The sequence below is a fragment of the Macrobrachium nipponense genome, chromosome 42 (assembly GCF_015104395.2).
Source record: "Macrobrachium nipponense isolate FS-2020 chromosome 42, ASM1510439v2, whole genome shotgun sequence".
In the NCBI taxonomy this organism is placed as follows: Eukaryota; Metazoa; Arthropoda; class Malacostraca; order Decapoda; family Palaemonidae; genus Macrobrachium; species Macrobrachium nipponense.
In genome coordinates, this window is record NC_061103.1 from 26,634,220 (window position 1) to 26,645,557 (window position 11,338).

The 11,338-nt window shown below is 34.7% G+C and overlaps 1 protein-coding gene across 1 annotated transcript in view; it reads right to left on the reverse strand.

Moving 5' to 3' along the window:
- The window catches only part of LOC135213423 (UDP-glucuronosyltransferase 2B19-like), a 24,739-nt gene extending 14,676 nt beyond the window's left edge, over positions 1 to 10,063 (reverse strand). Inside the window, exons 1-3 of the mRNA XM_064247384.1 lie at positions 9,389 to 10,063; positions 815 to 972; positions 377 to 507 (exon numbers count right to left, since the gene is read on the reverse strand). Of these exons, the coding sequence (XP_064103454.1) occupies positions 377 to 507; positions 815 to 970 (287 nt within the window). The 5' untranslated portion in view covers positions 971 to 972; positions 9,389 to 10,063. The remainder of the gene's footprint in view (positions 1 to 376; positions 508 to 814; positions 973 to 9,388) is intronic.
- Positions 10,064 to 11,338: the final 1,275 nt, after the last annotated feature.

The following is an 11,338-nucleotide window of genomic DNA, read 5'->3' on the forward strand; positions in this document are numbered from 1 at the left end:
AAACGAAATATTGAAACTTCAAAATATCTCATTTTCACATTTCATTTTTGTCATTACTTATATTCGTTGTTTATAAAATAGAATAGGAAAAACCGATAAGGTATTATATGGTTTCGTATTTTGTTTTCCGGTTCCTAATTGCATTAGTCCTGTATAAAAAAAAAAACACAAATATGGAAATGTCATATTTAAATTTCAATTTAAATTTTTTTGATCACTTATATTAGTTTTGTTAATAAAGAAAAGAAAAGGGGAAAAAGGTGTAGTTTAAGTTCTTCGTGCCTCGCTCTTGTTAAACACCAAACGTCGGGAAACGTTCCTGTCTAACTTTCCGAAATAGTGGCAAACGTTTTGGCGTCTGAGCGCCGCTGCTTACCTGGCTCTCTCCTCCACGGAAACGTGAGGTATGTTGCCCTCCGTGTTATTCATGGCGAGTTCATGTTCGGTTATGTTAGGGTTGCCGATGGGCGGGTAGTGGTGTTCATCTTTCCACCTGACGATCTCGATCTGGGAAGAAAAGGATTTTCTTTTTTAAATAAATTCAGTCACCTTTTGTCTAGTGAAAATTGATAAGCGATAGCTCACAGACTGCATTTCATATGTCAGGTCTTTAAATATCACCTGCGCCTTCATTTCCCGACTAAATTTAAAACTTACCTATTTACTTTTGCTTTTGTTAGGCAACTTACAACAAAAATTGAATGATGTGATCAACAAGTATACGACAGGTTTCCAACATGACATGTTTTACTACATTGAGGACGAACCATTACGCTTTCAAATAAAATATTCTACAATGCAATATGACTCTTACTTTGTGTCCTTGCTGCGACAGTGCGCCGGCAAGCTGTCTGAGGGTGAGGATGTGGGAGGCTGCGTGCATAGGATGCAGGATGAGGATCTTTGCAGCCCTGGAAACGCCAAGTAACAGCAGCGCCGTTACCGCTAACGAGGTTCCGGTCGCTCTCATCGCTGTGGGTGAGGGAGAGCATTTTCAGGAATAATGCTTATTACGATTTGCACGGAAGAATACAGATACTTATATATATATATATATATATATATATATATATATATATATATATATATATATATATATATATATATGTGTGTGTGTGTGTGTGTGTGTGTGCGTGTGTGTGTGTATTCTACAGGAGCAGACATATCGACCACAATGACGTCTTAACTTCACGACTTGCCTGTACTTCTTTTCTATACGCCTATAGTCTGTCAAACCTACTCAACTGAAAGTTTTCTGCAACTTAGCCATGTGCGCTTAAAACAAATAGAAACATATTTGACATAAGATATTTTCATTAGAAACCTAATATTTTTTTCATATCAACAAAAAGATATGGTATAATTTTTGCCCTGCTGTGCCAAATCTCAGTTTCCGCGACATGTGCACAGCAAGGGGCATTTAGGGGGTCAATGGTCACTCTACTGGCTTAATGTTCTATCTATCTATCTATCTATCTATCTAGAGATTAAGTCATCCCTGGAATCCTGCTCTCCAACAGCCCGTAACAAGATCTCAAATCAACCATCTACTTGAAGAACTGTCGCCGTCAAGCTGTCATTATGAAAGCCCAAGCGGAAACTACGGTAGATGACAGGTCTCAGGTAAAACCATAAACAAGGGGTTGGAATGAAGGTAAAGATTTAAATAGCTAAGTGATGTGGCTACGTTCAGTTTTCTCCTTCGCCACATCCTACCGATTTTGAGTGTTAGAGAGATCGTAATACAGGGCGAGATATAAACTTGAAGAATATTTCCTCAGTTTATTTCCCACAGGAATATAAGATGGAATGCAAGCTGATTCTTGTAGCAAATCAAACTGCCCATACATATGTGTGCACATACACACACGCAATCACATACGTATATATAAAGGCATTTTATTCACTCTTGACAATTATATATATATATATATATATATATATATATATATATATATATATATATATATATATATATATATATATATATATATAATATATATATATATATATATATATATAAGTCATATCACATTACCGTGATTCATATACATACATCGAGCTACAAATGTCCTTTAATATCTAATTCACTCTACCTCGGAATTAATATATTTTCATATATGCTTAACCGAAGGGGAATTTTATTAGGCAATAATAGAATTGTCGGCGCCCAGGCGCGAACCCAGGACACCATACAAATCCAGGAACGTCAGTGGGTAAAAAGCTTCACTGACGTTCCTGGATTTGTATGGTGTCCTGGGTTCGCGCCTGGGCGCCGACAATTCTAATAAAATTCCCCTTTGGTTAAGCATATATGAAAATTATTAATTAATTCCGATGGTAGAGTGAATTAGATATTGAAAGACATTTGTAGCTCGATGTATATATATATATATATATATATATATATATATATATCATACATATATATAGTATATATATAACTTTTATATATATATATATAGATTATGAATAATAGTTATTAAGAGTGAATAAAACAATAAAATGCCATTACGGTCAACATAAAACTTGGCCAAAAGAATATTGCTATTTTTGGTTCCCTAAGTGAAAAATCACATAGGTCTCATAACAAGAATATAATAATATTGTCTCTAGAAACCTTTTAAAGCGAATAATACAGCTACAATGTATCAAATTAATTCTAATTTTAAGTACAGTTCTCAATACCTATGACGCAATTCAACACAAGCTATTGGAAGGAGATTTAAAAGGCCTGACAGTAATTCATCTTAATGCTTACATCTAAATGTCTTAGTATTCTTATCTCCGCCTAGATAAACAAGGTCAGCTGTTCCTTATCTGACGCTCAACCTCATCTGTATGTATTAAATGGCTTAGTACTCCTTTAATCTTAGCTGCTTTTGGTAAAATTAATTCTTATTTTTAAAGGTTTCCAATTATTTGCAGTATATATATATATATATATATATATATATATATATATATATATTATATATATATATATATATATATATTATTTTAGTTACATATATTTTTATGGAAAATTATACGCAAACACACATTATATATATATATATATATATGTGTGTGTGTGTGTGTGTTTGTATATATATATATATATATATATATATATATATATATATATATATATATATATATATATATACAAACACACACACACACATATATTATATATATATATATATATATATATATATATATAATATGTGTTTTGCGTATAATTTTCCATAAAATATATGAACTAAAATAATATATATATATATATATATATATATATATATATATATATATAAATATATATAATATTGGAACTATACTATATCACGTACACCCACTGACCAGAATCACCAGAAACCCCTCTCCATTATCAGTCACGCAAATTGTCACGCGCGTGCTATTTGCATAAATTACGAGAATAAGATCCAAGAATGTGGATTACCATTCCAGGTTCACGACGCATGGAACTGAGAGCCTTGTTTCCATTTAAACTTTCAAACGAACGATAAACATTACAGAGAAATGTGGCAGGTAAATGGAATTTGTGGCAGAAGCCATTCTGTAAATCAACAAAGTTATTAAGGAGAAAAGATTCAGCTCTGCAGATGATAGTACCTGGAAGAAACGGCTTCACGTTTTTCCTGGACGTTGCGGTTGAACTTATTCAGTTGAGGTATTGCAACAGCCAGCGGCTGGAAAGACCACTTTGTAATTGTTTGGCGTGCATTTGCTTGTACGTACACAAACACACACACACGTACACGCACACAAACACACACACAGGTTTTTGCCACGAAGGAAAAAAAATGAAAAAGCGAGATAGCCAAGCACTTTCGGTCTAGTGCGACCCTGAGTAAAGGGTCGCACTAGATCGAAAGTGCTTGGCTATCTCGCCTTTTCATTTTTTTCCTTCGTGGCAAAAAACCTTTATTTATACATAGCATCACGTCTTATATACTTCGTGATCAAGTTAATCATATACATACAAACAAACATACATATTATATATGTATATATATATATATATATATATATATATATATATATATGCGTGCGTTGTTTGTTTTGCGTCTGTATGTATACATTTAAATATTTATCTGGTGATATCAATATATCACAGACTGGAATGAAATTAAATGTAAGTGTTAGACATTTATATACACTGGATTACCACGATAAGAACAGAACCCCCCCTTTTTTTTTATCCTACACGAAGTTCACTATCACAAACGGAGCCAAAGGAGGTCCTATGCGATATTAGTTCTTCAGGAGAGAGTCAGTTTTATATTAAGTATACCCTGCAAACCATTGCTATCCCTAACTGTATGATATTCGTGGGGATGGAATATCTGTAGATATTACGTAGTGGAAATTGAATGTTTGCAGAGACTACGCGAAAAACAGACTAGTATATGTTTAAATTTCAAAAAGCAATTTAAAATGATTCATGTTTTCGAATGACAAGGGAGGGCAAGGAGATTGAGCGACGAAATTTAGAATGAAATACGAGAAAAAACGTGATATTTGGGAGTTTTCAACGACGGTATCAGGGGAGGAGCGGACTCAGGCCGGAAATACTGGAATGCATCAAGCGACTGCTGGGTCAACTCTCCCAAAACTGAGGGCTGGTCGTCGAGTCATAAAAGAAAACGGGTTGAAGACAAGAATTACTTGCACATTATGATTGGGTATTGATGCCGCAGGAGAAGAAGTCACGAACTAAAAATAAAAACTCACTTCCGGGTCTGGAGTGTCAAAAGCTTGATGACGCTCCACTCCAGTGCTACATGCACTTCCTGGATTTATTCTACTCTCAAGGAGTATATTTACGTGATTTTGTGTTTTTATTCATATCTTTTCACATACCAAAAGTATGAACCATAAATATCACAAAATATTTCTCACTTTTTTTTACCTATAGAAGTCAAGAAAAATTTTCTTGAAGATTAAAAGTTGTCTTCTCTCTATTCTTATCGCTACATTTTTCTGGCGTGAGTCAGATGAGAGCAATCGTGTGCGATGTTCTCTAATGTTCCTATAATCGAGAGACGCACGCCTGTGTTTATAATTAATGTACTTGTGCCAAAAGAATTTTTTATTTTTTATTTGCAGAAAGGCATTTCCAGGATAAATTTATTTTTAAGAAATGAAGCATGTAGATTTTAAATGCAGTTTTCAGACTTAAATCCATATTATCTGTCCATGAAAGTTGCTTAAAACATTCAAAATAAAGGTAAAATGGCATATTTTATCACAATGCCACGATTCTCTTATGTGTTTCTCAGCAAAGTGGTATATCTGTCTTTTTATATAGATACTATTCGATTTTAGAGAATCCCACGAGTATTGGTAGTTCTTTTTATCGTAGTCTCTTTCATAACACCAGAAAGGTCAGCCGTTCCCTCATTTACCAAGTCGTAGTCTTTGAATTATACTGTTGGATGACTTGTCGTGTTTTTTTTCCCATCTGACATTACAATCTGTCCTCCTTTGAAGGCAAGTTTTTTTTTACTTTTCTCAAGGTTTATCTCCAACCTTTTCCTTCCAATTCTGTTCTTGATTTTGCCTTGGACTAGATGTGGACACTGATTGGTTGTCGCATTATTTTGTGTATTAAAAGAAAGTTATATACATGCTCTGCTAAATAGTATGCTATTATTTTGCTATGCTGTTATATTGCAATTTACCAGAACTTCATCTGATTTACCTAATAATTTTTCGTCATAAATGTTGAAAAAAGTTGTAGAAGTCATAATATTTGCTTTAGAAAACATATTTACGACTAGATAAGTGTTTGATGGCAGACATTTGCTACAACTACAGAATGTCACTGGGATCTCACAAGAGAATTATTCACAATTTGGTAGTAAAAATGGAGCAAATTAATGTTAAAAGAGTTGAACAGCTGGTTCAGAATGAATACTGATACAGGAATTTAGATGCTTCTATCTTTAAAATTTAGTTGTCTCGTAATTTTCACTGAAGTATAAAGAAGTTTCCAAAAGTGAAATGCCCTTTTAATTTCTTGAGCCTACAGTGATGTGTCTACGGTTCTTGTGTCCAAATACTTATTTGATGTATTTTTTTTTTCTTTCCACATTTTACTTCATGTACTTCAGTTTTATATCCTTTTCCACCAGATATTTTATTTCCTGTACCTCAGTTTTTACTTCATCATATTTCACATACCTTTGTATTTTTTTCCACTTTCTTCGATATTGCAACTAGTGTATCTTTCCTTTTTTTCCAGAATTTTTATTCATGTACTTTTGTTTTTTCATGTACCCTGTTTTCCTTTTCTTCTCTGTATTTGATTTCACGCACTTTTCGTATTTTCCTTCGTTTCTACAGTCCTTTCAACCTTTTCGCTTCAGGATAAACTACCCAATCCGTTGTTTATCAGCCTCCAAACTGATTCGTTTAGGGAAACTCGATGGTAATGGTCTTCTGACGGAAGCAGCAACTGAAGTGAGGTGGAGGTACCAGGCTTGGGGTCCTGAATAATCGAGACTACTATTTTTTTTTTCTTTCTTTTTTTAAGGGTCCGGCCGTAGGTTAGGTCTAATTAGATTAAGAGCGTAAACTTGAATTTACGTGTTCAGCATGGTAAAAGGTTTTCTGGTTAATTTCAAGCAGCCTCGAAAACCGCGAATTCTTAGGTGGCCTGGAGCCTATGCAACGCGCAATTACTCATTCTGCAGTACTCAAAATAATTAACACTATACAATAAATGCACTTGTGTATATGGAAAAACCCTTCACGACCGGGAATACAGCCATCAAATAATAATATTTATGTCGACTGTCATTCATTACGAAATAATCAGCCTCAGCTAGACTTTGCTGACAGCCTTTTCTGAAAAAGAAAGTTTTCCAAAAATGGACTCAACAGACACTCGGAAATTATTCTGAGGTCAGGAGTCATTTTTTTCCTGAACGTACTACATCAAAACTTGGAGTTGTGATGCTGCTGTTTATAAAAGATATATTATTAACTGTTACGAAATAAATGTTAAAATACCTATTCTATTAAATGCTTGAATTATATCCGTCATGGCCTCTAAAGTGTCATGAACAAAGTCGAGTTACAGAATCCCTGGTCCCATTATTTAGGGAAGCGAGAACACAATTTGTTCTCTACGAAGTTCATCCATACTATGATTTTTGTTGCAACAACTGTTAGGATAAAATGATAAGATGGGCTTTGAAGAGAGCAAATGAATCAATGAAATTAACGCAGTAATAAAAAGTAAAGTTATCGAATGGGAACTTGAAAACAAAATATTTAGTAGCCTAGATCCGGTTAAAAGATTAAACATTAAACATAGAGCCACAACTTCAGGACCGCAAGAGGTTTACTGAAAATCCTCAGATTGAAACAAAGCAAAGGATTAGCGAGGACTCCATAAATGTATACAGGGGACCTCGCACGTGAAAAAGGGCTTTACGGTAAATGAACAGGTCATGGAGCAGCTCCTCAAAAACTTTACGAGCTGCTCTAAGAGCAAGAGCTGCCGGCTTAATCTTGAGCAACAACTGAAAAGCATATCAAAAGGACACTTCTACGGGGTGCTCTATGAACAAGAGCCCGTGTTGGCATAAGGCCAACTTAATCAAAAACAACAACAAGAACACTAAAAGCCGTCGTAAGCCCAAAATAGTGCTGTGTAAATAGTTTGCGTGAAATTGTGTGTATATCATCAACAACTGGAAACCATATGATGAAACTCTGAAGATGAAACCAGGAACTCTCGTAAGCTAAGAACAGCGCTGTATATATCAGACAGAATAGAAGCAAAAAATGACCTAATGGGTTTTATTCTCCTGCAATCGTCTATTCCTAACAAAGAATATATTTCCACGTAGTGCTGCATTCGTATATATTTTTATGGAATTAATTTCCGTTAGAAATTATCAAAAAATCCTGATGGCTTTCATTTCTGTAATTTCAATTAAGCAATATCATCCGTTGACGTAAGATTTATATCAATCCAAAAACTTTACACCTGTAGCATCAAAATGCAGATTTCATAACAGACAGCATTGACATTACGTAGTGTCAAGAAGCTCGAACCGAGGTAACCTAATTCCACACATTCAAACAGAGGTCAGTCAAAAGAGAGGCTGGGTCCTGGACCCAGCCTATGCAGCAGCAAATCTAAACGTGTGTGTATACTTCTGAAGAAGAAAAAAAGAAGAAAAAAAAAAAAAAAAAAAAAAAATATATATATATATATATATATATATATATATATATATATATATATATATATATATATATATATATTATATACTGTATATATATATATATGTTTACCAACGGCTATTATATTTATCTACAGAAACACTTGCAAGTGGAGGTGTTACATTCAGACAAAGACACCTGAAGTCAAAATTTTTTATTGTAAAAACGCTGATATATAAAAATAAAAATTTTGAGCATTTATGAAAGAGACAACAAGGCCTAGTCAGTGCAGACTGCAAATGGCCCATCAGGAGTCATTTCCGTCAGTGAGTTATTATTTGAAATGGAGTTCTGTCAACCTTTAGGTTAAAAATGACACTGTAAAGAGTAACCAAATACATCAAAACTCATTATTATTAAAGAATTAAATTCGAACTGCCATTAACTTTGAATATGCAAAAACAAAAATCAAAGAATATCATAATAATCGTTCTAATTCAGCAACAGTGGTTTCAGAGGCGCTCAGCACCCATTTCAACAAAGAAAATGATTTGATTACAGAAATTACGTTAAACTGGGGATATGAAGTCATATACCGTTCAAATTCATTTCGGGCAACGAAGGCAATTTCATTAGCCACATGAAAAAAAAAAAATTCAGGATGATAATTTAGAAGCCAGAATGTCCAAGCAGATATGATTTGTGGAAATGAATGTCGATGACAGAAGCATGCACTCAAGAATGCGAGCAATTTAGATGTGAATGGCGCAGTGAGTGCAATACGGTTTAGACGCACTACTTATGAGTTTTCTGTGTGCATACACGAAGCGAAGACTATAGTAGAAGTTTTTTGTACAGGGAGTTCATCCATGATATGAAAAAAATAATGAATGGGTCATGCAAATAATTTACTTCCAGTCTACGCCTCGTTGTAGAATTCTTGTAACAGAATTAATGGGGAATGTGTATGTGTATGTATATATATATATACATATATTTTTTAATAGATATAAAAAGCCATGGTCATGCACGTGCGCGTTGACATGTATTATGAATGCAATTGCACTTGTGCACATGTATACACATGTATAGTCTCTCAATATTAATTTCAATCACACTTCCTTAAGAAAATCAAACGGAGAACAATTCCGTCGAATCTTCTAGCTTGATCTAGAGCAAGTTCCTCCGCTAGACGAGTACTTACTTGCTTGCTTGCTTTCCCTACGGCCTAACCCGTTAGTGCCCCGGACGAGATGAATGACCTTGAACAGGAATGATACCCTTTCTCATCTGCAATACCCAGCTGTTGTCTCACTCAAGATCTAACGTAATGCGGTTATTTAAAACTGTCCAAAAGTTCTCTCTAGTTTCTTATACATTTTCTGAATACGTTTTATTTCTCACAATTTTCTACCCAGTTTTCTCAATCAAGAGACACGGGATTATTTAAAATTGTCGAAAAACTCTTTTTCGTTTCTCAGACGTTTTATGAAGACGTTTTGCAGCTTAAACGTTTTTAACACAACGAACGACGTACACCACCAGTTCACACGTCACAGTCAGTTACTCAAGGTGAATTATTCATAACTCGTAAGGCGCGATGAATCACAAATGCCCCAAAAGTTTTATTTTTTCTTTCCTGATATATATTTTCTGAATCCGTTTAAGAACTCAACGTATTTCATCAATTAAAAAATTTACAGTCTGTTACAGCACGATGAATGAACAACTCGTATTGACGGTCCGCGCAAGACCATCTTTCTCACCCCAACCACTCGCTCTCAGGGGCAAAATATACTGTTAGGGAACTACTGCAGAGAACGGCACTTCCCGGGGTAACGATCTCAGCGAGTGACGAGTGCCGACTGTACATAGGAAGGTTGAGAACTTTGGAGTTGCGTGAGGAGGATGCGTTGGTGCTTTATATATGCTTCTAATATAGGCTCCCGTGGAAGTGAATATGCGCGCGCAGCATCTATCTGCCTATCTCTCCAACTATTTAACTGTACGTCTTTTGAACTATGTAACGGTTTTTGCGATATGGTTATGCTATGCACTTACCTCTATTGGCGACTGATCAACACCGAGGTACCTAATTTATTGCTTAGGTTAATAGAAAGATTGTGTATACACTATACATAAATGCGCAGTAACGTATGTATATAAATTTATACACACACACACATATATATATATGTGTGTGTGTGTGTGTGTACAAATTTATATACATACATTACTGCGCATTTATGTAGTGTATACGCAATCTATATGTCTATGTGTGTATGTACAAATTTATATACATACATTACTGCGCATTTATGCACTGTATACACAATCTTTCTATTAACCTAAGCAGTAAATTAAGTACCTGTTGATCAGTCGCCAATAGAGGTAAGTGCATAGCATAACCATATCGCAAAAGATTTGATGAGAACCGGTACATAGTTCAAAAGACGTACAGTTAAATAGGTGGAGAGATAGGCAGATAGATGCTGCGCGCGCATATTCACTTCCACGGGAGCCTATATTATAAGCATATACAAAGCAGCAATTGAAAGATGTAAGTCATGAACAAGACTGTCTTCGAGAAGCATTTCCTAACTACAGAGAAAAGCTTGATAACATACTCCTCCCCATTACAAATCACCAGTATGGAATAACATCATTCCCTAATAACCATCTGCTTTACACGCGTACTCGTTAACTAGAGTTTTAGCACTTCTATTAAAATGTCGCTAAGTACAGACGCAGGTTATAATGATGCTAATCAGTGACTCGGTAATATCGGCTTACAATGAAGCGACAAATGGACCCATTTCCTCTTCCATTCTTTATTCTCGAGGGTGTTGATCATCTACACCATATACTACTACAGTATTAAGTCATTTACTCGTTTAGTTAAGATTTCTGGGAACTTTTTCCTCGGATAATAATTCTACGCCATAGCAGGGCGTGGGGTTGCTTCTCTCTCTCTCTCTCTCTCTCTCTCTCTCTCTCTCTCTCTCTCTCTCTCTCTCTCTCTCTCAACAGGTATAGGCTTCAAGTTTTTATACCTATCTTTTTTCCATATTTCAAGTAAACAATGGTAAAGAAACTGAATGAGCGATATAATATATATATATATATATATATATATATATATATATATATATAT